Here is a 19,712-nt window from a genome sequence, read left to right on the forward strand (position 1 = left end):
TTTTGAACAAAAGAAAGAAACGTAAGATTCACCGGTATGTGCAGTTTTGTATTTTACAGTTTGATCATTCTTTCATATCAAAAATGTACAATCGTTCTGATCTGATGTAATGTTCATTTTTACACTTTTAAAACACAATTTAATGAGCAAAAAAGAAAGCATGATAACCTTCCAAACTGTGAGACAAAAAAACATCCGTATCACATGTAACTGATCCATTGCTTTCAGTTGTTAATAATAAATATAACAATTAATCGTTAGCCTTGAACTCCTATTCTCATCTTTACAAATCTGTTTGCTATTTTCTCGCATATACCCAACTACTGTATCGAAATGGCGAGGGTCTCAAACGAATGGCTCGAGGTCCAGATTCAAAATACATGTGTTTAGAATGATTTGTTTTTGTTATCCAGACATTTGGATAACTCACGCAACCATGAGTTTAACATGTTTGTATTGCAGTATCTCTAAAATACTGGAGAGATGTTAAAATGTATCTACCTATAAAACATTTGGTATGTTCATCTACTCCAAAGCACAAGGTGTAATAATGTTGTTTCCCTGTTTCTATATAGCGCAATCACATGTTTTAGAAACGACTATTACCACTTTTACTTATGACCAAAGCCAAACTAATGTAATTCCCATCGGCCAATGTTGTACTTGCGTGTTTAGTGCCAACATTTGAGTTTGAGACCCCTGCGTTAAGAGATTGAGAACATTTTGATTTTGTACGGTACAATTTCTGAAAGTGACTAAAGGTGGAAGGAGCGTGCATTCTCCCAGCTGACGTTACAGGTTAAACATTAAATGAGCCTTTTATGAGGTCTATGAGCTCAGCGGACTATTGCTCAGATGGTTGAACTGTTTCCGCTCCACTGCACAGCGGCTGACGGAGGTTTCTCACTGCTCTGATTCTTGTTCGTGTTGACTTCCTCAGTCTTAGTGTACAGGTTTCCTCTCCGTAACTTTAAAACCGCCTCCAGCTCTCTATCCATCTGAACTGTGTTAGATAGAAAACATACAAAAAAAATGTTTTCCCACTTTTCAAGCTATAAAAAACATTTCCATATACAGCGTAGGAAAAGAAACAGGAATAACAGTCTAGTTTACATTCATGTCTGATGAAGTCATCACTTCATCATTTTGTCCGATAAGACATTTACTTGAAACTTTCTAAATAAGCTGATGAATACTGATTTATGGCCAAAAATGTGTTTTTGAGGTTAGAGTGATTTTGACTTTTGACCAAAACATCCTAAGCAGTTCATCCTTGAGTCTAACAGGATTCAACAGAAATGCTAACCGTTCCTGAGATTTCTCATTCACAAGAAAGGGACGGATGGGAGGTCAGAGTGACATGACTTTTACAATTTGACTCCAATAATTAGTTAATCTTATAGTCAATGTGGAAGTGTATGCCAAAGGCGTTCCTATAGTGCTACCAGCTCACCTGTTGTGGGATTGAGACTGCATTTCTTGGTCATGTACACTTAAGTGCTTTTCTATTACTAATGTTAAAACCAATATTCATTCATTCTCACCTGACTTTAGGTTGGTATCATGATCATCTGGCATCACGTATTCTCCGCCGTCTTGGTTTGTTGGAGGCGGCGGAAGTTCTTCTTTGGTCTCTGAACGCAGCATAGGGGCCACTTTTGCTTTGGGTACTGTTTTAAGTATAGCTGAGGAGATGCCGACACACTTTGGGACAGGAGACATGTCTGTTGAACACAGATAAACACCGTTAGGGGTTGTGTACTTGTCACGGAAGTCTTCTCACAGCAGAGTTCCACTCACCGATGCAAGTGTCGTAGGGCTGAGATGCCATGTAGGGGTGAAGCCGGTACTCAGTCTTTTCAAGGAAGTATTTCAGAACCTCATTCAAGGAGGAGACTGTCACCTACAGAGGAGAGGACACATGAAGACAAGCCACGAAAAAGAAAAACGTAATTTTACAAAGTTTGGTACTTACTGCTGTGTCCAGTTCAATGACAAACCCCACGTTTGTGGAGGTCAGTCTGAAGTTCTTCAGGATGGGTCCACTGAAAGACAACAAGTGGAGGATAATTTGCTTAATGGTGCCTTTAATAAACAACAACACATGGATTCTTTGTATATTTGGTAGCAAATGTGACAAAAACAGGGATTCATTCATCTCATATTGTGCCTAACAAATCAGGTATGGCATTATTAATCTGCAGATGATCCAGGTTCAAAACAAGACCAAACTTTCTATGGTTGTACGTTTAAAAGCTGAAATGAGGCCTGAAAGGCATTATGAAAGGCTTGATTAGAGCTGATTGCTGTAAATGCCTTTGGCTAATGACGCAGCTGCTGATCACTGAGTGAAAGGTCAGCAGCCATAGACAGTTGATCACAAAAATAATAATGCTAAAGGGTCTGACATCGTACACCTCCCTTCAGGCTTACGCAGAGAACATGACAAAATCAACAACCACTTTTACATGTATTCATCCTTTGATCAGCTGTAGCATCTCATGGTTAAATATGATCATGATAATAACATGAAAGTAGTGAGAAAGATCCATAATGCTATTGTGGGTCTTTGTTAAGAAGACACTGTTGATTCTAGTAACATTTAGTTGTGTAGAAAAACACGTACTTAAGACTTATTTTACAAAGTTGTAAAGTTGAGTTGTAATTATTTCCTGGTAGACACTTCTCTTCCTGTACATATGCCATTTGACTCACACAAGCATAATACAAGTGATACAGTATACGAAATATAAAACCAAAGATTCATGTTCTCTTTTAAGCTTTCCATAAGTCGAGAAGTCAGAGTCATTTTGTGAGAATAGAATAGAGGAAATTCCTGCATATTCCTGTAGGTTCATTTCAGACCTGGACGTCTGTTGTCTGAGGGTCAGGGCGTAGTTGTTGGCCAGGGTGGACGGGCGGAGGATGATGCTTCCACACTCGGGGTTCACCTTCAACATGTGCTCAGCCTCTTTTCGAGACACATCGAAAAAACACCTGCCGATGCCAAAGAAAAAAACATACACACTTCCTTATTACCAGTGAAGGTTACAAAGGTCCCCGTGTGAGCTATTAGAGGGCAAGGGACGAGAAGTTGTTTATCAGTTCAAGATTAGCAGTAACGGGAAGGGATTTACTCTGGGCCATCAACAATGAACCAAACCCTGTTGCATAATGTTTTATATCGTGTAAAAAAGGTTCAACATTTTAATGTATGAATAGGCAAACTTCCCCCAGATGATTGCTTACATGTGTAATACACGTTTTCCTAAATTCGATGTGTAAATATGCAAATTAGGTTAAACAATTTGGTATTAAATATGGGCTAATTTACATACATACATACTTGTTATTTATGTTGAATTATCACAGTCAAAGTTTCACAAAGATTCACTTTTAGACATTTCTTTATGACTCCATTAATCACAATATACTTTCAACAGCCATAGATTATATAAAAAAACAACTATTTGCCTTGTTTTTAGTAGTAAAATGTTCCATAAATGACACTATAAATGGTACATAAACATACCCCTGTGTTAAAAACTCCAAAATGTAGATAGGAAAGAAAGTGTGGTGCTGCTGAAGTGGTAACTTTTGGCTAAGTCTATTAAAGAACTTTAACTAATACTTATTCACTAGTCTGAGTCTCACTGTTGTGTCCCATGCGGACTGCTAACTGTTTCTGGAGAAAGACTGAAACTTACGCAGGAATCTCAGGGCTGTTGTCAGTCTTGTCTTTGGGCGGTGTGGAGGAGGGGGAGGCAGATGCTTGGGGGGATCGGAAGGGGGAGGGTGTGCAGAGGAAGAGTGGGCGGGGTGGAAGTTCTGGCCGCTGCGTGGTGGGATTCCTTTGCCTCTCCTGATCCAGAGCATCCTGCAGCTGCAACATCTGGCCAGGCAGCAGCTGCAGCTTACTGGGAATCTCTCTCTGCAGAGAAACAGAGATCATCTGTAATAACAATAACTTTTATTTTTCGGTCTGCAGACATTGCTTCCTCCTTCTATTTATCCTTCCCCTCACTATAGCCTAAGTATTGAGGGGAGAGTGTTCCTAGTATTACTATTTACTTAATATTTATTCATATTTTAAATATTTACGTCCAATAGATCAGATTATAAATACTTAATTGATGCCAAATTGTGAATGTAAACCCACCAGAGTGTCTTTAGGTTTGTATGTTTTTCTTACTTTAACCACAGTCAGGATGTAGCCTCTCCACTCCTCTCCTGTGTCAGAGTTGTCCATCTGTACAGTCACACAAACAGCCGACATGTTGGTAATATGTCACAGTCCATATCTCTTTGTTAATTTAAATGTTTTTATGTATTCAATTGAGTTTTTGAGTTGCAAGGAGATAACAAAATCCCACCTGTAGTTGCACCTCCTCTGTCTGCAGCGTGAGTGTGAAGATGGTTGGGGTCTTCTTCTGATACGGAGAATTTAACTGCATGGACTTCAGCTTCCCCAGGTCCAGCTTCTCTGTGTACTGAGAAAGTACACAAACTATTACTTGTTGTGAGACACATAATAATCAACAACACATGTATACATTGATCTAAAATAGGAGTGAGTTATGATGTGAATATAAGAAAAACGAATGTTTGCACCCTGGCCTCTGTGTCTCCTTCTTTGAATTTGATTGTAAAGCTTAACAATCTATTCTCTAATAATTGTTAAATTCACAGTTTTTATGAACTACTGTTTATTTACTTGTTTTTATGTACATCACAATTCTGCTTCCACTTGTCAAATCTACATGTTGCTTACTGTATCCTGAGTGTCATCTTTGTACAGAAACAGAGTGGCTCCTCGGAGCTCTCCGTAGTATTTCTTGAAATCCTGAAAATCAAAAAACAGCGTTTTGAATACTTGGCAGCAAAATGTAACAGTTGTAAAACATTATCATTTATTAGTCCTCTCTTCTCACACACACATTTTCCTGCCTGAATCCCCCCCCCCCCCTTGCTCTCACCTTCTCTTTGCTGAGTTTCTTGCTCAGGTGTCCGGAGTAGTAGAGAGGCAGATCTGTGATGGTCGCCCTCCTCTTGTGGACGACTCTGTTAAACATCGTCCAGAGAAATCTGTTTGCTTATCCTGGCCTGGTTTTCTTCAGGTTGGGCTCACTGTACCTCTGTTTGTCATCAGTGTTGAATAAACAGCTCAGTTGGGTCCTGATAAAGGTCCTTGTTGTTTCCTCGTGCAGCTCTCAAAGCAGTGATGGATTCACGATGAGTATTCAGTATATCTCAGACTGTTATTGGTCTATAAACCTGCACTGATAAGATCGTCATTACCTTCAATCTTTGACCTGATTTGACTCTGAACATAAGGAAACACTGCAGTGATTTATGAAGAAGGAAGTAGATGTAGAAACTATCCCAATGATATATTCACTTTTGTACTTTGAACCGAGGCGGAACTAAGTTAAAAATCAGTGTTAATGTGCAAGCCAGATTAATGATTTCCATTTAAAACATGGTGCAGACAGGAGGCTCAATGTCAGCGTGATGCATTCTTGGACATTTTCTAAAAATGTGATATTAAATACCCTTTGTTATAGTTTTTAAATGTACAAGGTGTCTTTGTTTCTGTAAGAAACAAAGCAGACAATTAGATGCATATTGCTTACTTTCTATTATTATTGTTGATGTTTTAACGTATTTATGTAATCATAAATAGTGTGTATTTATATTAAGTCACATGAATAAAAAAAACACACACATCTAAAGTGCATTAGATAAGAAGTTGTGCGGTAAAAAGGTTATTGCATATATCTTGTAAATACGTAAAATAATTAAGAATATTCTTGTATGTAAAGTATTACCTAATATACTGATATAGCCTACATTATTAATGTATCTGTCTCCAAATGTAGCTTTTTCTGAATAGATGCCATTGTGGTCACAAGTGACGATTATTTGAATTGCTTAAACCTATTGAAGTTGTGTAAGGCTAGCCCAAGGAGAGAGGAGCCATCAAGTTATCAAGCTGACTCACTGTTTGTTTGACTCAGCAAAACCTCTCCAATGTTTGCTAACATTAGCAACCACATGCTATCTATTAAATAAATAGAGAGATAGATAGAACGATAGGTGATTTATTGATCCCAAATTGGGAAATTATTTAGTTACAGTAGCAGCAGTGTGTTCAGGCATTACAATCTTTAAAATCTTTATACATTTATAAATATAATAAAATAAAGTGGAATAAAATAAAAATAATAAACAGCAACAAGTCTACATGCATAACTACAGTAGAAGGGACATGGACCACAGGAATACTCAATCTAAAAGGTTAGACATTTTAGAAAAAAAGGTTTTAAAATGTATGCATATGATATATAAATTACATATTGTAAGAGTTGGTGAGGTCCTGATAATTTATTCCGGGAAATTACTCTGACCTACTAATTGACCTAACCGAAGTTATTGAGTCTATGTAAGTTTACTGCTTGGCTCAGATCCACCAAAGTCAGCAAGATCTCCCCTCTATTAACTCCCCGAAGAACCAGGTTCAATTAACTGCTGTTTCAATTCAGACAACTCTCTGTTTAAGCGATCCCGAAGGATTTTGATATCAGTAAATGAGGTGTGGCCCTACCTAAGTGTGAGTGTGGCAGGGTGCAATCTTACCTTTGAAGCAGGAGAAGATTGCACAGATGTCTTTTAAGTTGTCCCAATCCAAAAGGTGGGATCAGTTTATTTGAAGAAAAATAGATCCAAACTAATACAGGGTTTTTACCTTCTCTCTTTGCAACATTATAATGAAACTAAACCTATCATGCTGTGATCATTTTCTAATATGAAACTTTAATTCACAGTTTTACATTTATTACCATAATTTGTCATTTCAACTGGCCAATTCAGTTGTGATTTTTATAACATTTTAGAGGTCTTATCTCATAAAAGACCGGTGTTAATAAAAAGCTCATTGAAACTTTAATTCACCAAAACAGTTCATTTTCTCATTTCGACATTCGTATACTTCAACTAGTCCCACATGAATTCGGAGGACCCGTCCTCACAGGTGGCAGGGTACTAACTTTCAACAAACATAAATTAACTATACAAGTCACATTCGTATACTTCAACTAGTCCTGCATGAATTTAGAGGACCCGTCCTCACAGGTGGCAGGGTACTAACTTTCAACAAACATCAATTCATTCCACTCATTTCACAAAGAAATTCACTCAGCATTCAGCCAAGAAATTCGAGAGATATTTACCAAGTCTGAGAGAACCTTACCAAGAGCTATTAACCCAGCTCTGAGGGACAGAGCTTTTACCGGGAGAGAGTATACCAGGGGAAACCCCCCTCTCTCTCTCAGCTTGCTCCCAAAAAGCCAGTGTCTTTATGCTCAACAACAGGATATAAAAACCTAAAGATTTGTGGAAACTGGGCATGGCCTCTGATGTACAGGACTGGACATGACCAGACATATTCTATGGCCATAAGACACACCTTCCCATGTTGGTGTAAAAAGGACATGACCCCTACTCTGCAGGACTTGCAAAATATTATTCTCGGCTATGACATAACCACCTTTTTGGGGCCTCTTAGTTTTTCTCCTTAAGTCAGGAGCCCCTCTCCCTGTGTACTGCTGTGAGAGGAGAGGGAAGAAACTGCCTTCTCCCTTATCAGTGACACCCATAAATCATTATAGGCCTTACACTCAACTTAACAAACCACTTGTGTTTTGTTTATACTGTAAATGTAGAAAAACCTAAAATATGAAGCATTTTCATTGTGGGTTATACAAGAATATCATTGATTATAGTTGATTATAACTAACTGTCGTTTTAATTATTCTACCTGATATGGAGATCTCAACACCCTCTTTTTAAAACGCAAAGTTATCAAAACAGCAACAAATAAAATTGTAAGCATACATGCATATTCAAAAACCATCAAGAAGCATTCTCATTATGGGTTTATACAAGAATATGATTGATCATATTTGATTTATAATTAACTTTCGTTTTAAGTATTCACTTGATACTATGATCTCAACAATATGTATACTGTATAAAGATGATCTACTTCAGATTTTAAAACATTGATTTCAGCTTTCACCTGGTGAAAAAGTACAGCGAAATGGCAACACTGAGAAGCATGCCATACACATACATAGGACTGGTGGTTGCATAAAACACAGCTTCACATGTGTAATGCAGCAGCAGCAGAACGCAGGACAGGAGGAAGGAGGCGCAGCGACACAGCGGGGACGCAGTAACAGAGATGAACCACAGCAGGCCTTTGATCAACAAGAGGAACATCTGGAGGAGACGGAGGAGTAACCAAAGAGTCCAGAACAGCAGACAGCCGAACAGCCACAGAGCTTTGGACGGGAGGAAGACATCAGCATCCTAGAATACAGCAAGATAGAGTCTTTTTGTCTCGTATCAGGAAGTTGTGGATGTTTTACAGAGGGATGGGGTTAATGTGGGCTTACATAGTCTTGTGCATTGTTGTCTTCTCGGCCCACTGATCCCACTTGAGAAAGAAAGAGACAAACAAGTAGAAATATGACTGCAAGGAAGAGAAAATGTGGATATAACAGTTGCATTAATAATTCATTTATCTAATAAAAGATCCCCTTCGCAAACTCTACTATTGTTTGGCACATTAGGACATTTGGCTGTACACTTCATTCATTCAGCACATGCATGATCAACCTTTATGTCACTTACTGAAGAATGTGAAAGCCAGGAAGGCAAGTAGCACACAGATAATTGTCAGCATTTTCACCATATATCGGCTCCTTCTCTGTGCTCCAACCTGTTTATAGCAAAAGAAAAAAATACTTCTCTTACTTTTTACCTCATACACAACAAGTGATCTGTTGTCAAATTGTAAAATAAATATTAATTGTAATATAACTCGTATATTGTGATTTTGTTATTGGTTATATATAGACTGCCTACTTTCTTTGATATGGTTTTATCCCAAGTCACAGTTCAAGTCACATCTACTAGTACTAATGCAAAACTACTGTTGTCATGCAATGAAACTAACATCAGTATGAAAAAGGACTCTCTTGAGAAAGCAATTTTTAATCTCAAAGAGACCTATCCTGGTTAAATAAAGGTCAAATAAAAAAAAATAAATAAAAAAAGTGTATTTGTTGCACCACCAGCTACAATATCTAACAATAACTATAATCTCAGCAGCAGTAGAAGCCCTTTCACTTTAACTCACCTGTGAGCAGAAGAGGCCCTCTGCTGCCTGCTTCTGATTCCTGCAGATGATGATCATGTTTGGAAGAGAGTGGTGGTCTTTCAACTCTTCAGAACCTCTGAGTGATGGTGATGCCGAGTGCCAAACATCATCACCCTCGCTGCCATCGGAGCTCCTCAGGTGGCTGAGACGGCTGATGGGGGATAGAGAGCGGCTGCTCATGGTTCCTGCTGTGGGTCGTCCAGGAGTCACTGAGCAGGTTTGTCCCGTGTGTGCCAACAGGGTGTGACGCTGAAAATAACCCCCGGCTCGCAGACGCACTGCTGTACCACACTCAACCTCAACATGCTGCTTTTGTTGGATTGTGTCAACATTTATTCACTTTTATACATGAATAAAAGATTTAAAAGCCATTTCTTCTTTCTATTCTAATGTTTGTCATAAATATTATCGACAAAGACTTATAAATCAAACTTAATGCCATCTGTGTCAAATGCTTTTTGTTATTTAACTGATATTAGACCGTTTTAGTTGCTGTTCATATTTGGTAAGTTCATATTTTATACATTATCCAATTTTCAAATAAATAGCTCACTGTCTAAGGCCATCATTTCCCTTTTTTGAAAGGCGATGCCCTGAGGTGAGTAAAGCTAAATGCTGTTAATCAATTCAAGATGTGGTTTTCATGCCTTTTAAGCTGCTGCACCTACACCAACATACCAACACTGAGTGAAAACATTTCAATCTCTCCTCTTCCTGTAACAGCATTCAGTAAATAACTCCTGTGTGGAGGAATGACTCAGTACGACGAATATTTTCTCATTAAATAAAATGATGCTGAAAGTCTCTATGTGCCAAGTTGCCAACCATATACAGTATTTATGTCTCCCTCTCAGGACTAATTCGTTAAGGATTCAAGCATCTTCTGAAGCCATGTGAAAGAAAATTAAAAGAACATGATATCAACTTTTAAATGCCTATACTGTACACATGGTAATTAAACGTAGACTTCTACAGGCCTAGCTTATATCACAGAACAGAGCCTGAAGTCTTTCGTACCCTATGGGTTTTGTTGTCTAGACCAAAAATAACCCCTTCACACTTGTGTCACTGTTCACTTAGCAACCGCAGCTTGTCTCATGAAGTCCACCAGAGAGTTGGCTGCAGGAAAACTGATGCCTCAAAACAGCTCATTACTGTGAGACTGTTGGAGGTGGTGAGCAGCCAGTCAAGTGGTGTTTTAGATAAAAGTCAATCAGGGGACGTTTTTTCTTTTAATTAGTTTAAGCAAGTGTCAGCTCTGTGCAAACTTGCTGATATTATTTCCTATAACCAAGCAAAGCACTGAGAACTACTGCCCCCTAATGATGCAATTCTCTACTACACGTGTTAATGGACTGTAAAGGCCCTCGAGTAAATAGCAAGGGATTTTGGGCTTCAGGGGTAAAAGGTGTTTGACTTTACTTTAAGAAGTTTGAACATAAAACCCTACCCTAGTAGTTGTAGATTAGATTAATGGTCGATCAGATTTACTTTTAACATTATAACATTCAAATCACTAATGTTGAACCTAACTATTCTAACTCTCCTACCCAGAAAGACCACACTCAACCAAATCAAACAACAATGAAGTATTCAAAACAAAATAAGAACAATTCAATCAAAATAAAAAAATAAAAAAACAGATAAAAAACAAGCCACAAAGGCTGTACCCTGTTTTACTGTCAGTTCCCCTCTTCATCCATTTCAGATCCATTTAATATTGTGTTTTGAAAAATGTGTTAATACTTACAAAATGTTCTACATGTTATCATTGTATCACTTTTTATGTTTTCAAAATGAAAATATTTTTTGAATTGGACCTCACTAATAGTTTCTTGAACATTCTGATTACTCTCATTTGAAACCTTGAATGAATCCTCTAAGGTAAACTTGAATTTTAATCCGTGCTTTGAATGTAATAAATAGTAGGTTTGCTGATTATATCCAGTGTGTATATAAACACAGTAAAAACAATGTGCCCCCACCAGGCATCTGCTCTCTAGATGCTTCCTTCAGACTGATGCCCGCTGCTGGCCACAGATTTCTTTCTCAGCGGTGTGCTTTGACCTCGCTGCTGCCTGTGGCATCTCCCACCTCCTCCCTAAATCCCTCATGCTGGCGAGGAGGCCAGGGAGACGCTCACTAAGGAGAGAAAAGATTCAGCCTTCTCCATCATGGGGCCCCTAATGATGCCCCCCTCAACCACTCACTGAGGAGAAAAGGGCCACAGGGGTGACAGAGAAAAGGGATAATATGTTGGACTGATGAAGCCTCTGAAACAACAGCATACTGTATGTAATTTGACTCTAAATAATGTAAATAAAACATGACACGTGAAGTCATTTCATATTTATTTCAAAATGTTTGTAAATGATGTTTCTATCATGTCATTCATTTTGTAATCTTACAATTTCAGTAAATTCAGTTTTGAAATCATCCTATTTGAGGAGGAATGACTTTCGTCTGAGCTGCCCTGATCAGCTGTAAGGACACGGAGGCCCTGAAAGAGAAGACAGAACACATTAAAACTGAACTCATATCAGACAAAAGTCATCATATGTTGATGCAAACTCACCTAAGTGGTCTGGATTATGGTTAGCTGGCAGGCCAGGGTAAAAGGTGAGGCAGGGGTCGGACCATCCCCAGGCATCATCACAGGATCGTGGCTGCTTGTGGTAAACGCCGCAGGGGGCGTCACCTCCTTGGAAACAAACCAGTTTCTGTCCGGGATCACTTTCATTTGTCTTCAATGCAATTGTCACTTGTTCTAGTTAGTGAATTGAAAAATGACATGCATGTCTGTGTTCCTAGCTCTTAGTATGCATGTATATCTATGTCATCTCCTATTCTAATGGTTGAAGTGATGGAGGAGTGGAGGAGTAAGTGGGCTTGTAATGAGAGGTGGAGGTGGGGGGGAGGCGCGGGGGAGCAGAGAGCCTGCTGGCTGAGAGGACAGAAGCCTGGGGAGGAGGGGTGGATCTCCTGCTGCGGAGGTTGTTTCAGTCAGAGTAATGTTTACACCGGCTTTACTCATCATTGTGTGGTCTGGAACTAATGTCTGTGTCTGCTCTGCAAAAACATCCATCTACACTTGTGCTTCTTTTACAGTGGCATGATAACATCTTATGTGAAAAAGGCCTATTAAGCAAAAACAAATAAATGTATCACCAGAGTTAGAAGAAGAAACCTATACTGATCTTGTTATTTAGTAAAAAAAAAAGAACAGTATTGAAATACTCTGTAACAAGTAAAAGAACAACTATTGCCATCAAAATATACTTAAAAGTTAACCACTAGGCGGAACAAGTCATTTTAAATCTGTTCATTATGTTGATTTAGAAAATAAAAAGCTTCAATATTTTTATTTAGTAAATCTGCAACATAACATCTGACAAAAGTTATGAAAAAAAGTTGGTTGAGTAAAATTAACAACATTTGCCTCTTAAATGAAAATAATGTACTCTTACACCACTGCTGTTACCTTCTTTGTGTTTGCTGCACTTCCTGATTCCCAGAATCCCACTGATGGAATAGGTGGATTCAGAGGAATAAGCGGTTCCCGTGGAAACAGATGAAGCTGATGACACTGCAGGGTCAGAGGTCATCGTCAGGAAACATCAGAGATGCACAAGTTAGGCCAAGAGAGAAAAGATGACTAAGACACAAATGACTTACCAACTTCGCAAGATTCCGAGTTGACTTTGTTTCTGATGATCCTGTAAAGACAGAGGGACTTCACTCAACACTTGTTCTGATGATCTGCGTAGTCAAGCACACATAAGGTCTTCTGTTACCTGTTGATGGAGCTGATGCTGGGCACGCTGTCATGGTCGCACACTCGCTCCAGCAGCAGCTTGTCTCGGATCTCCCAGGCGAACATGCTGGGGTTGGTGTGTTTCAGACGCACGATCATTTGCACAACGCAGGGAGTGGCGACTTTGGGCTTAGAGCCTCCAATCAATCCTGGTCTAATGCTGCCTGTCTCATTGTACCTAAACTCACAATAATGAGCTGTCAGCAGGGGAAACATTTTACCTGAGAAAAAAGTTTCATAAATACAGGCGCTGATGTGACTTAGGTATCTATACTTCTCTATTTGAAATAAAGTGAGATAAACCACAGGTAATCAGTATACTCAAAGTACAGATGGATAGTCTTGAGATGCATCTTTATGAAAAATCATTATTTCTAAAAAATGCTTACTGGGTTGAAAAACATATAAATATTGAATTTAATTAAAATGTGAGGATCGGCACATATAAGCCATGCAAATAAAAATGAAATACAGTTTCAACATATTACGAAACATTTCCAAATGATGTAGATTTAAGTGGTGTGTATTGCATTTTTAAATAAAGATAGGTTATCATCATTAAGGGCACACACAATCTGCTTCAATACAAATAACTATTTATATAGCCTATTAGCCAATACAATGTTGAAAAGGCTATTGACCACAAAGAGTTTACCTGGCCAGTATTTTGCTGACACAGCCGTGGCTGACGCGCAGGCGGCGGGAGATTTCACAGGGACGCACGCCCTGCAGAGCGAGCTCCACGATCCGCTGTCTCACCGCATGCGGCAGCGGGCGGCCGTTAATGAACACTCCGCCGAGCTGGTTCACCCCGCCGAGCCCTGAGCACCGGTACGGTTCGGAGAAACACCAATCAGAAGGTATGGCTACACAGCATTACAACTTAATTTACTGAACGTAGGCTAAGTGGATAAAAGAAGGTCCATACGCTATGATTGACTAGAGGAGGCAACTTTAATGTATATGAAAAATTGTTACTCACTGTGCGTAATGTTGAGGGGCACCTGTCCAAAGCGCGCGTCCATCACAGACTGACTGTAGTCCTAAATTCTACAAGCTGTTCGGACTAAAGTTTATTTGTTTTCGAGGACGACATTTCCCACTCATTTGAAAAATAAATCTGAGATAAGAAGTTTGTCCGGGTGGTTTATCGTCTGTGGTGCGCAAGGACTCTGTGACTTCAGCACCTGAGCGGTGGATAGCTGCACGAGTCTTTGATTGGGTACACACGCAAGGGTGCACGCGCTCCATTATCTTTTTGCTTTTTGTAGTGAAGGAACTACAGTCAGTTCTTGTGATCAGGACTTAACTGTAGATTTGAGTTGTTTTGTCTGTTGTTTTGTCCACCAGTCTAACAGTTATCGATTTATCTTAAAACTGCTGTAAAAAATAAAAATGTTAGCGTTAGTGGTCAACTGTAAAGAAGAAGGCATACATTTAAAGTTTGAAAAACGCGACAAATACATTATCGCTTGCCCAATGTTTAACAAGCTGCCATCGTCAACTTAGTGATTTATAACAGTTTTATCTATAAATAATAATTTCCGTAAATGAATGAGTCCTTTCTGATAAATGGAGACAAACATTACAAATGACATACTACACTACGAGGGAACTTGTAGTCAAACTCCGTTTTTTTTCTAACGCTATAGGCAGTTTTGGTTGTCCCACATTTTACATTCCGGAAACGCCGGTAAAGTGCTTCATAATATTGTAAACAAGAATGCAAGTCATAACCCTTTCATTTGTATGGAGAGAAATATCCATATTTTCAATTGTGTGAACTCGAAAGTGACGTGTTAGGTATTGAAACGGTAAGCGCCATTTGAAGTGCCATTATAGATTTGATTTCACTTGGTTCTGAACGCTAACTTAGCTACATTAGCTGCCTGGGCTACTACAGAGCTAATGTTAGCTCACTTTAGCAAAGCGCCGGTTAGTCTGATGTTAAGCCACGTGTCGGTGTATTTAGAATGATTACAATCTGAAATCACCATTACATGTCTTAGTAGTATAGAAACACAACCACTAAGTTGGACTATCCCAAGTGCTAATTCGTTTTTTAAGAAAAGGAAGTGGTAAATGAGCCTTTATCCACCGCCGTTTGTAGCAGTGCAGAGAGCCGCCCGTTGGTGGTGCTGTTGTTCAGCTGCTGTTTTAAGGTTGTTGCACTATGCACTACAGCCAGGGAAATGGAGGTAATGGTGGTAAAGACAGCAAAGACGACTTTTTCTTTATTGAGGACTCCAATAGTTCAGATGGAGAACAACAGATGAAGTTCAGTCGCCAGAAACAACACAGTACCCGTAAACAAGTTGCACGGATCAGCAGGGAGAGCTCTCCCTCCCTCATCCTCTTCAACATCACCTCTAGACGGACCCTGAAGCCCAGAAACCTGAGTCCTGCTTCCAGTTTAAATGTACACGAGGAGGAAGAGAAGGACATTGATCAGCCCGTCGAGGAGTGGATGATGCTGGGAGGAGAGGAGCAGGTGGGAGACTCAAGCATCCATCTCAACCTGAGCTACTGCAACAGCCCTCAGGATGACTCTGGAGATGAAGGTTAGGATACTTGATCTCACGCTGTGTTAATATTGTGATGCTGTCCATACTCCTATTTCAATACTATTTGCAACGGCTTGAATTTAAATATAAATAATTGTGGAATACAGTTAGCTCTACAAAAGTTGAGGTTCTTCTTGCTTATTTTTTGCTCATAGATCACACTGTGAAATCAGTGAAGGATACCTGGGCTGTTTCAGAGAAAGACAAGGTAACTTGGGATATTAAAATGCAACTTTCCACTGTTTAAATTATATTAATTGTTAAGAATGAATAAACTGTGAATATAATCTCTGAGGAATACATTCTTAGTGTTAATATAGAAATCTGTGTCGAAAGAAAGAAATACATTTCTTCTGTTTGCCTGTCTGGTGTATTATTGCATTTGAAATCAGAATTATGATCCTACAAGACTGCTTTTTAAACATGATCTGTTATGTTTTTGTCCTCTCGCATTATCAAGTGTGGGGCGGGTCAGTCTCTGCCCAGTCGATATTTTGGAGCTGGTCGTGCTCTGACCTGTAACATCTGCAACAGGACGGGACACCTTGCCAAAAGCTGCTACTACCACAGGGTAAAGAAACACACTCTTCCACCCTTTTTTATTTATGTACGCATAATAAACATTCATACTGCGGCTAAGAGTTGGAGTTCAGCTGATATCCTACCACTTACCCTGCGTCTGCTCAAATGTTGAAAATATTGCTGTGTCCTTCAACCAAATTATGCTGTCAAATTTAGAAATGCATATCAAAACATGGATGTTTTATATTAATATAATCCATTTTCCCTGTATGTTTCTAATGATATCTGCTTTAATGTTTCTTTGTTTTATAAACTGCCAAACATTGCACCAGGGACACTTGTTGATTGTTGACCTGTTGACTGAAAAGATCCTAAAACCCATATTTATTTTGTCTTTGTGTCAGCAGAAATGTCCCACCTGTATCCTTTGTGGGATCCAGGGCCACACCCAGAGGGACTGTCCTGGCCGCCCCTGCCCCAGCTGTGGACTCCCTTCCCATGGCCTCAGGTGCTGTGAAAGGCCCCCGCTGTGGAACCAACACTGCCAGCGCTGTGGGACGTCGGGTCACCTCTCTGATGTGAGTTTGTCCATTAGCCCACCGGTCTGACTCCTGTAAATCTGTTAGTCAGGGTCTCTACCGGGTCTTAGAAGTCTTAATTCAATTTTCTGAAAACATGGGAATAATTGATGTTTGATGCTTAAAGTATCTTGTATTAAGGAAAATGTGTATTGATGAAATGAGTCACGATACAAACGGGTATTAAATGTAATTCGATGTGGTTTGAAAATGTCTAAAATGTATCTTGTTGAAACCTGCAGAAGGCTTGATTGGTGAGTTTCTGTGTTGAAGGAAACTTTGAAAGGATTTGCCCATTGTGTGTTGATAATCTGTAGCCTCAGGTGTGTGTGGGCCTCTTTTACGAAGTGTTAGTTGACCTCTGCAGATTCTCAGCTGCAAAATACATCTTTCTGTATTCTTCCTCAAAAGTGTAATTGTGTCTCTTGTTTTCTTGGTTTCCCAAGGTCTGCCCTGACACATGGAGACAAAACCACCTGACCGTGAGTTGAAGTGTATACTTCAATGCATGTTTTTCTTCATCTGGCCTTCTATACTAAAACAAGATGCATTACACTACTTTAAATAAGAATGATAAATAACTTAAACAGGGAGTAGGTGGTAGAGGACCATCATCATCATCATGCTTTTATTAGGCTGTTGAAACTATAGGACTTGAATGCTTGGGTGTTTATTTTGTTAAATCAACTAATGTCTTTTTTTCCACTTTTAAAATGTGCTTTTCTTCCAGATCCGGCTCGAGCTTCCTGTCAGGCCATGGACAGTTCACACCCTCAAACATAAGAAATGCCCCGCTTTCTGTTACAACTGCTCCATGAGGGGACATTATGGCTATGTGAGTGGCCAATTCAAATAATAATGTTCTTACTTTTACCCCCTATCCGTTCCTTCTTGCCTGCTTTAAAATGGTATCCCTGCCTTCCTGTTCATTCTGTTGTTTCGCTCTGCTTTCGTATATTTTTTGTCTTGGACTTTACTGTACTTGCTATTCTTACTTTCAATTGTATATAATCTACTCTTTGTAATCAGGAATGCGCTAAAAGGAGGATGATCAGTGGGACTTTCCCTTCCCTGCCCTATGTTTGCCACTATGACACCATGAAGGATGTCCTCCAACTTCATACCAGGAAGCAGAAAAGAGCCAAAGGTAACAAAATAATTGTTATACATTCCATAATGTAAACAATCACATATAATTGTGTATGTTTATCTGTAATTTAACGTTATATAAATGTATATATGCAAATTGATTATACTGTTGAATCAACAGATTAAGTTTCATTATGATAACTTTGATAAAAATTGAATTTACTGCAGGACTGATGTATTAGAAAGTGTATGTTTTAGCTTTTCAAACATCAGACACTGAATTCCTGGCTGTTTAGCTACCATTTGGTTCCATTTCTGCTGCAGCTTTAGTGAGAGCAGTGAGTACGTTTTGTTAAACAAACACAACGAGTTGAAGAACCAATTCATAATTTGCTGAGTTTTTCTTGGTAAGCAAATCCTCTTGAATTACATTCAACCTATCATTTATATAAAATAATATATATTTGTTGGGAGGCAAAGAACATCATCTTTTCACTTATTCTTCAACTTTGTGATTGCCTTGTTTTCAGGACTTTTGAGCGCGGGACCCCTGGCCCTCTCAGACCAGAGGCCCTCGTCTGAAGCAACAGGCAAGAGCAGTGAGGAGAATCAGCCGGTCCAGGGGGGGAGCAGGGAGAGGCAGGAGGCATGTGGCCGGGCGAGCGGGAGTAAGAAGTGGCCAGAGAGGCGCAGGGAGAGACGGGAGGTGAAGAAGCTCAGGAGAGAGGCTCAAATCAGACGAGAGAGAGGACTACTGGTGACATCTGGGAGGAACTTTGACCGAGAAGTTTGTCCTGCAAACCCTTCCGGGGCTGCACTCCACAGTCCCAAGCAGACCAAACCCTCTCCACAAAAAAAGAGGAGGGATGAGGAAGGAGGAAGGAGCAAGAAGAGCAGAGAGACAGAGAGGTGGAAGAAGAGAGGAGGAATAAAACGGGGGGATGTATATCCTCATGCTGACACAGATATTGGTGCTGAAAACCTTCTTTCTCCAAAACAAAGAGTACGCCACAGACGTAGATAAAGTGGGATTCTTTTGATATATTTTTTAAATGTTTCTCAAGGAGTTACTCCTGAAACTGAAAAAAAAAACATTGTAATTTTCTTTCATGTATTTATTGTCAAATAAAACAAATTAAAGGTGCTTATCTTCAGTTTAGCTAGTATGAATGTAATATTTTACTTCAACATTGTTTTCCAAGCTCATCTGCTACTTCTTTATACTAGCTGGGCCACATTTTGTGTAAAGATAGATTTCAACACACTGTATTTTGTAATGTATGTATGTTTACATGCTATGCCTGCTTTCTTTGCTCATATATCATGTGGTAGGGGCTTATATGTTATCACACTAGTTTTTTTGTTATATAATTTCAGTCATTAAAATATTTGAAATCAGGTCAAAGGAATAAAACTGTGATTGGTATTTATAAAGAGTGATAGTTGTATGGAAAATACCAGGACAATAAACATGGATTTCCATATAATTTGTTTTAAAAAATAGAGGGTTATTGTATGACGTCTGATATGTACAGCCATATAAGGACGGGGGTTTATTTGTATATGCTTAATCGGAGAAGGCTTGTATGCAACAACATATGAAGAGATCGTCTACCTGAAAAGCCGTATGAAGCCAGTAGCTTTCAAAGCGTTGTCTTATAGTATTTCTGGTATGAAGCTGCTGAATTATTAATGAACTGAGCAGCTGCCCTGGGTTTGCCAGACCAAAGTAGTCAAGTTTAATAACAAGCTGCTACTAAAATTGACGTTATCTGCTGATAATCAAACACATTTTTATCTTACTGGTGTTTAGCGACTTTTAACGTTTCCACACTTGTTTGTTTGTGTTATTTACTGACAAGCACATCGCGGATCAGGCCTGTGTGGAGCGCCATGTTAATCTGTGATCGATTAGTGTGGCC

General features: G+C 39.2%; 4 protein-coding genes across 6 annotated transcripts; 1 reads left to right on the forward strand and 3 right to left on the reverse strand.

Annotated features, from left to right (window-relative positions):
* Positions 1-35: 35 nt before the first annotated feature.
* LOC307032179 (signal-transducing adaptor protein 1-like) lies at positions 36-5,333 on the reverse strand. The gene is made up of 10 exons (XM_079670002.1): positions 4,977-5,333; positions 4,772-4,843; positions 4,374-4,490; positions 4,193-4,249; positions 3,708-3,931; positions 2,866-2,997; positions 1,976-2,045; positions 1,801-1,903; positions 1,545-1,724; positions 36-1,003 (listed from the first exon to the last, which is right to left on the reverse strand). Exons 1-10 carry the CDS (start codon positions 5,070-5,072, stop codon positions 852-854), a joined length of 1,203 nt encoding a protein of 400 aa, XP_079526128.1. The 5' UTR covers positions 5,073-5,333; the 3' UTR covers positions 36-851.
* A 2,740-nt stretch (positions 5,334-8,073) lies between these two features.
* LOC307033052 (uncharacterized protein) lies at positions 8,074-9,403 on the reverse strand (the record flags this gene model as incomplete). The annotated part of the gene is made up of 4 exons (XM_079671324.1): positions 8,074-8,370; positions 8,457-8,497; positions 8,695-8,782; positions 9,203-9,403. The coding sequence occupies 4 exons, from the start codon at positions 9,401-9,403 to the stop codon at positions 8,074-8,076; spliced, it is 627 nt and encodes a 208-aa protein (XP_079527450.1).
* A 2,188-nt stretch (positions 9,404-11,591) lies between these two features.
* LOC307031992 (paired box protein Pax-5-like) lies at positions 11,592-14,724 on the reverse strand. Of its 2 annotated transcripts, none has more exons than XM_079669646.1 (7): positions 14,020-14,724; positions 13,693-13,858; positions 13,018-13,215; positions 12,899-12,939; positions 12,705-12,809; positions 11,799-11,921; positions 11,592-11,723 (listed from the first exon to the last, which is right to left on the reverse strand). In XM_079669646.1, the coding sequence occupies exons 1-7, from the start codon at positions 14,060-14,062 to the stop codon at positions 11,701-11,703; spliced, it is 699 nt and encodes a 232-aa protein (XP_079525772.1). In that variant the 5' UTR covers positions 14,063-14,724; the 3' UTR covers positions 11,592-11,700. The 2 variants fall into 2 exon arrangements, with proteins under 2 accessions (XP_079525772.1, XP_079525771.1); XM_079669645.1 differs by having other exon boundaries at positions 11,799-11,924.
* On the forward strand, positions 14,721-19,195 carry LOC307031991 (zinc finger CCHC domain-containing protein 7-like). Of its 2 annotated transcripts, XM_079669644.1 has the most exons (9): positions 14,721-14,851; positions 15,411-15,598; positions 15,757-15,809; positions 16,062-16,172; positions 16,531-16,701; positions 17,148-17,183; positions 17,432-17,536; positions 17,731-17,848; positions 18,321-19,195. In XM_079669644.1, the coding sequence occupies exons 2-9, from the start codon at positions 15,505-15,507 to the stop codon at positions 18,812-18,814; spliced, it is 1,182 nt and encodes a 393-aa protein (XP_079525770.1). In that variant the 5' UTR covers positions 14,721-14,851; positions 15,411-15,504; the 3' UTR covers positions 18,815-19,195. The 2 variants fall into 2 exon arrangements, with proteins under 2 accessions (XP_079525770.1, XP_079525769.1); XM_079669643.1 differs by having other exon boundaries at positions 14,737-15,598.
* Positions 19,196-19,712: the final 517 nt, after the last annotated feature.

The sequence above is a fragment of the Notothenia rossii genome, assembly GCF_949606895.1.
Source record: "Notothenia rossii genome assembly, chromosome: 3".
Lineage (NCBI taxonomy): Eukaryota > Metazoa > Chordata > Actinopteri > Perciformes > Nototheniidae > Notothenia > Notothenia rossii.

Coding starts and splice junctions, on each gene's coding strand:
- LOC307031992 (XM_079669645.1), bottom strand. CDS start 14,062: ATGGACGCGCGCTTTGGACAGGTGCCCCTCAACATTACGCACA. Junction 13,216..13,692: donor GTCAGCAAAATACTGGCCAG/GTAAACTCTTTG, acceptor TTGTGAGTTTAG/GTACAATGAGACAGGCAGCA. Junction 11,925..12,704: donor GTGCAGCAAACACAAAGAAG/GTAACAGCAGTG, acceptor TTTGTTTCCAAG/GAGGTGACGCCCCCTGCGGC.
- LOC307032179 (XM_079670002.1), bottom strand. CDS start 5,072: ATGTTTAACAGAGTCGTCCACAAGAGGAGGGCGACCATCACAGATCTG. Junction 3,932..4,192: donor ACATCCTGACTGTGGTTAAA/GTAAGAAAAACA, acceptor GTTTCTCTGCAG/AGAGAGATTCCCAGTAAGCT. Junction 1,725..1,800: donor GCCCTACGACACTTGCATCG/GTGAGTGGAACT, acceptor TGTGTTCAACAG/ACATGTCTCCTGTCCCAAAG.
- LOC307031991 (XM_079669643.1), top strand. CDS start 15,211: ATGCACTACAGCCAGGGAAATGGAGGTAATGGTGGTAAAGACAGCAAA. Junction 17,184..17,431: donor GGAGACAAAACCACCTGACC/GTGAGTTGAAGT, acceptor CTTTTCTTCCAG/ATCCGGCTCGAGCTTCCTGT. Junction 17,849..18,320: donor GAAGCAGAAAAGAGCCAAAG/GTAACAAAATAA, acceptor CCTTGTTTTCAG/GACTTTTGAGCGCGGGACCC.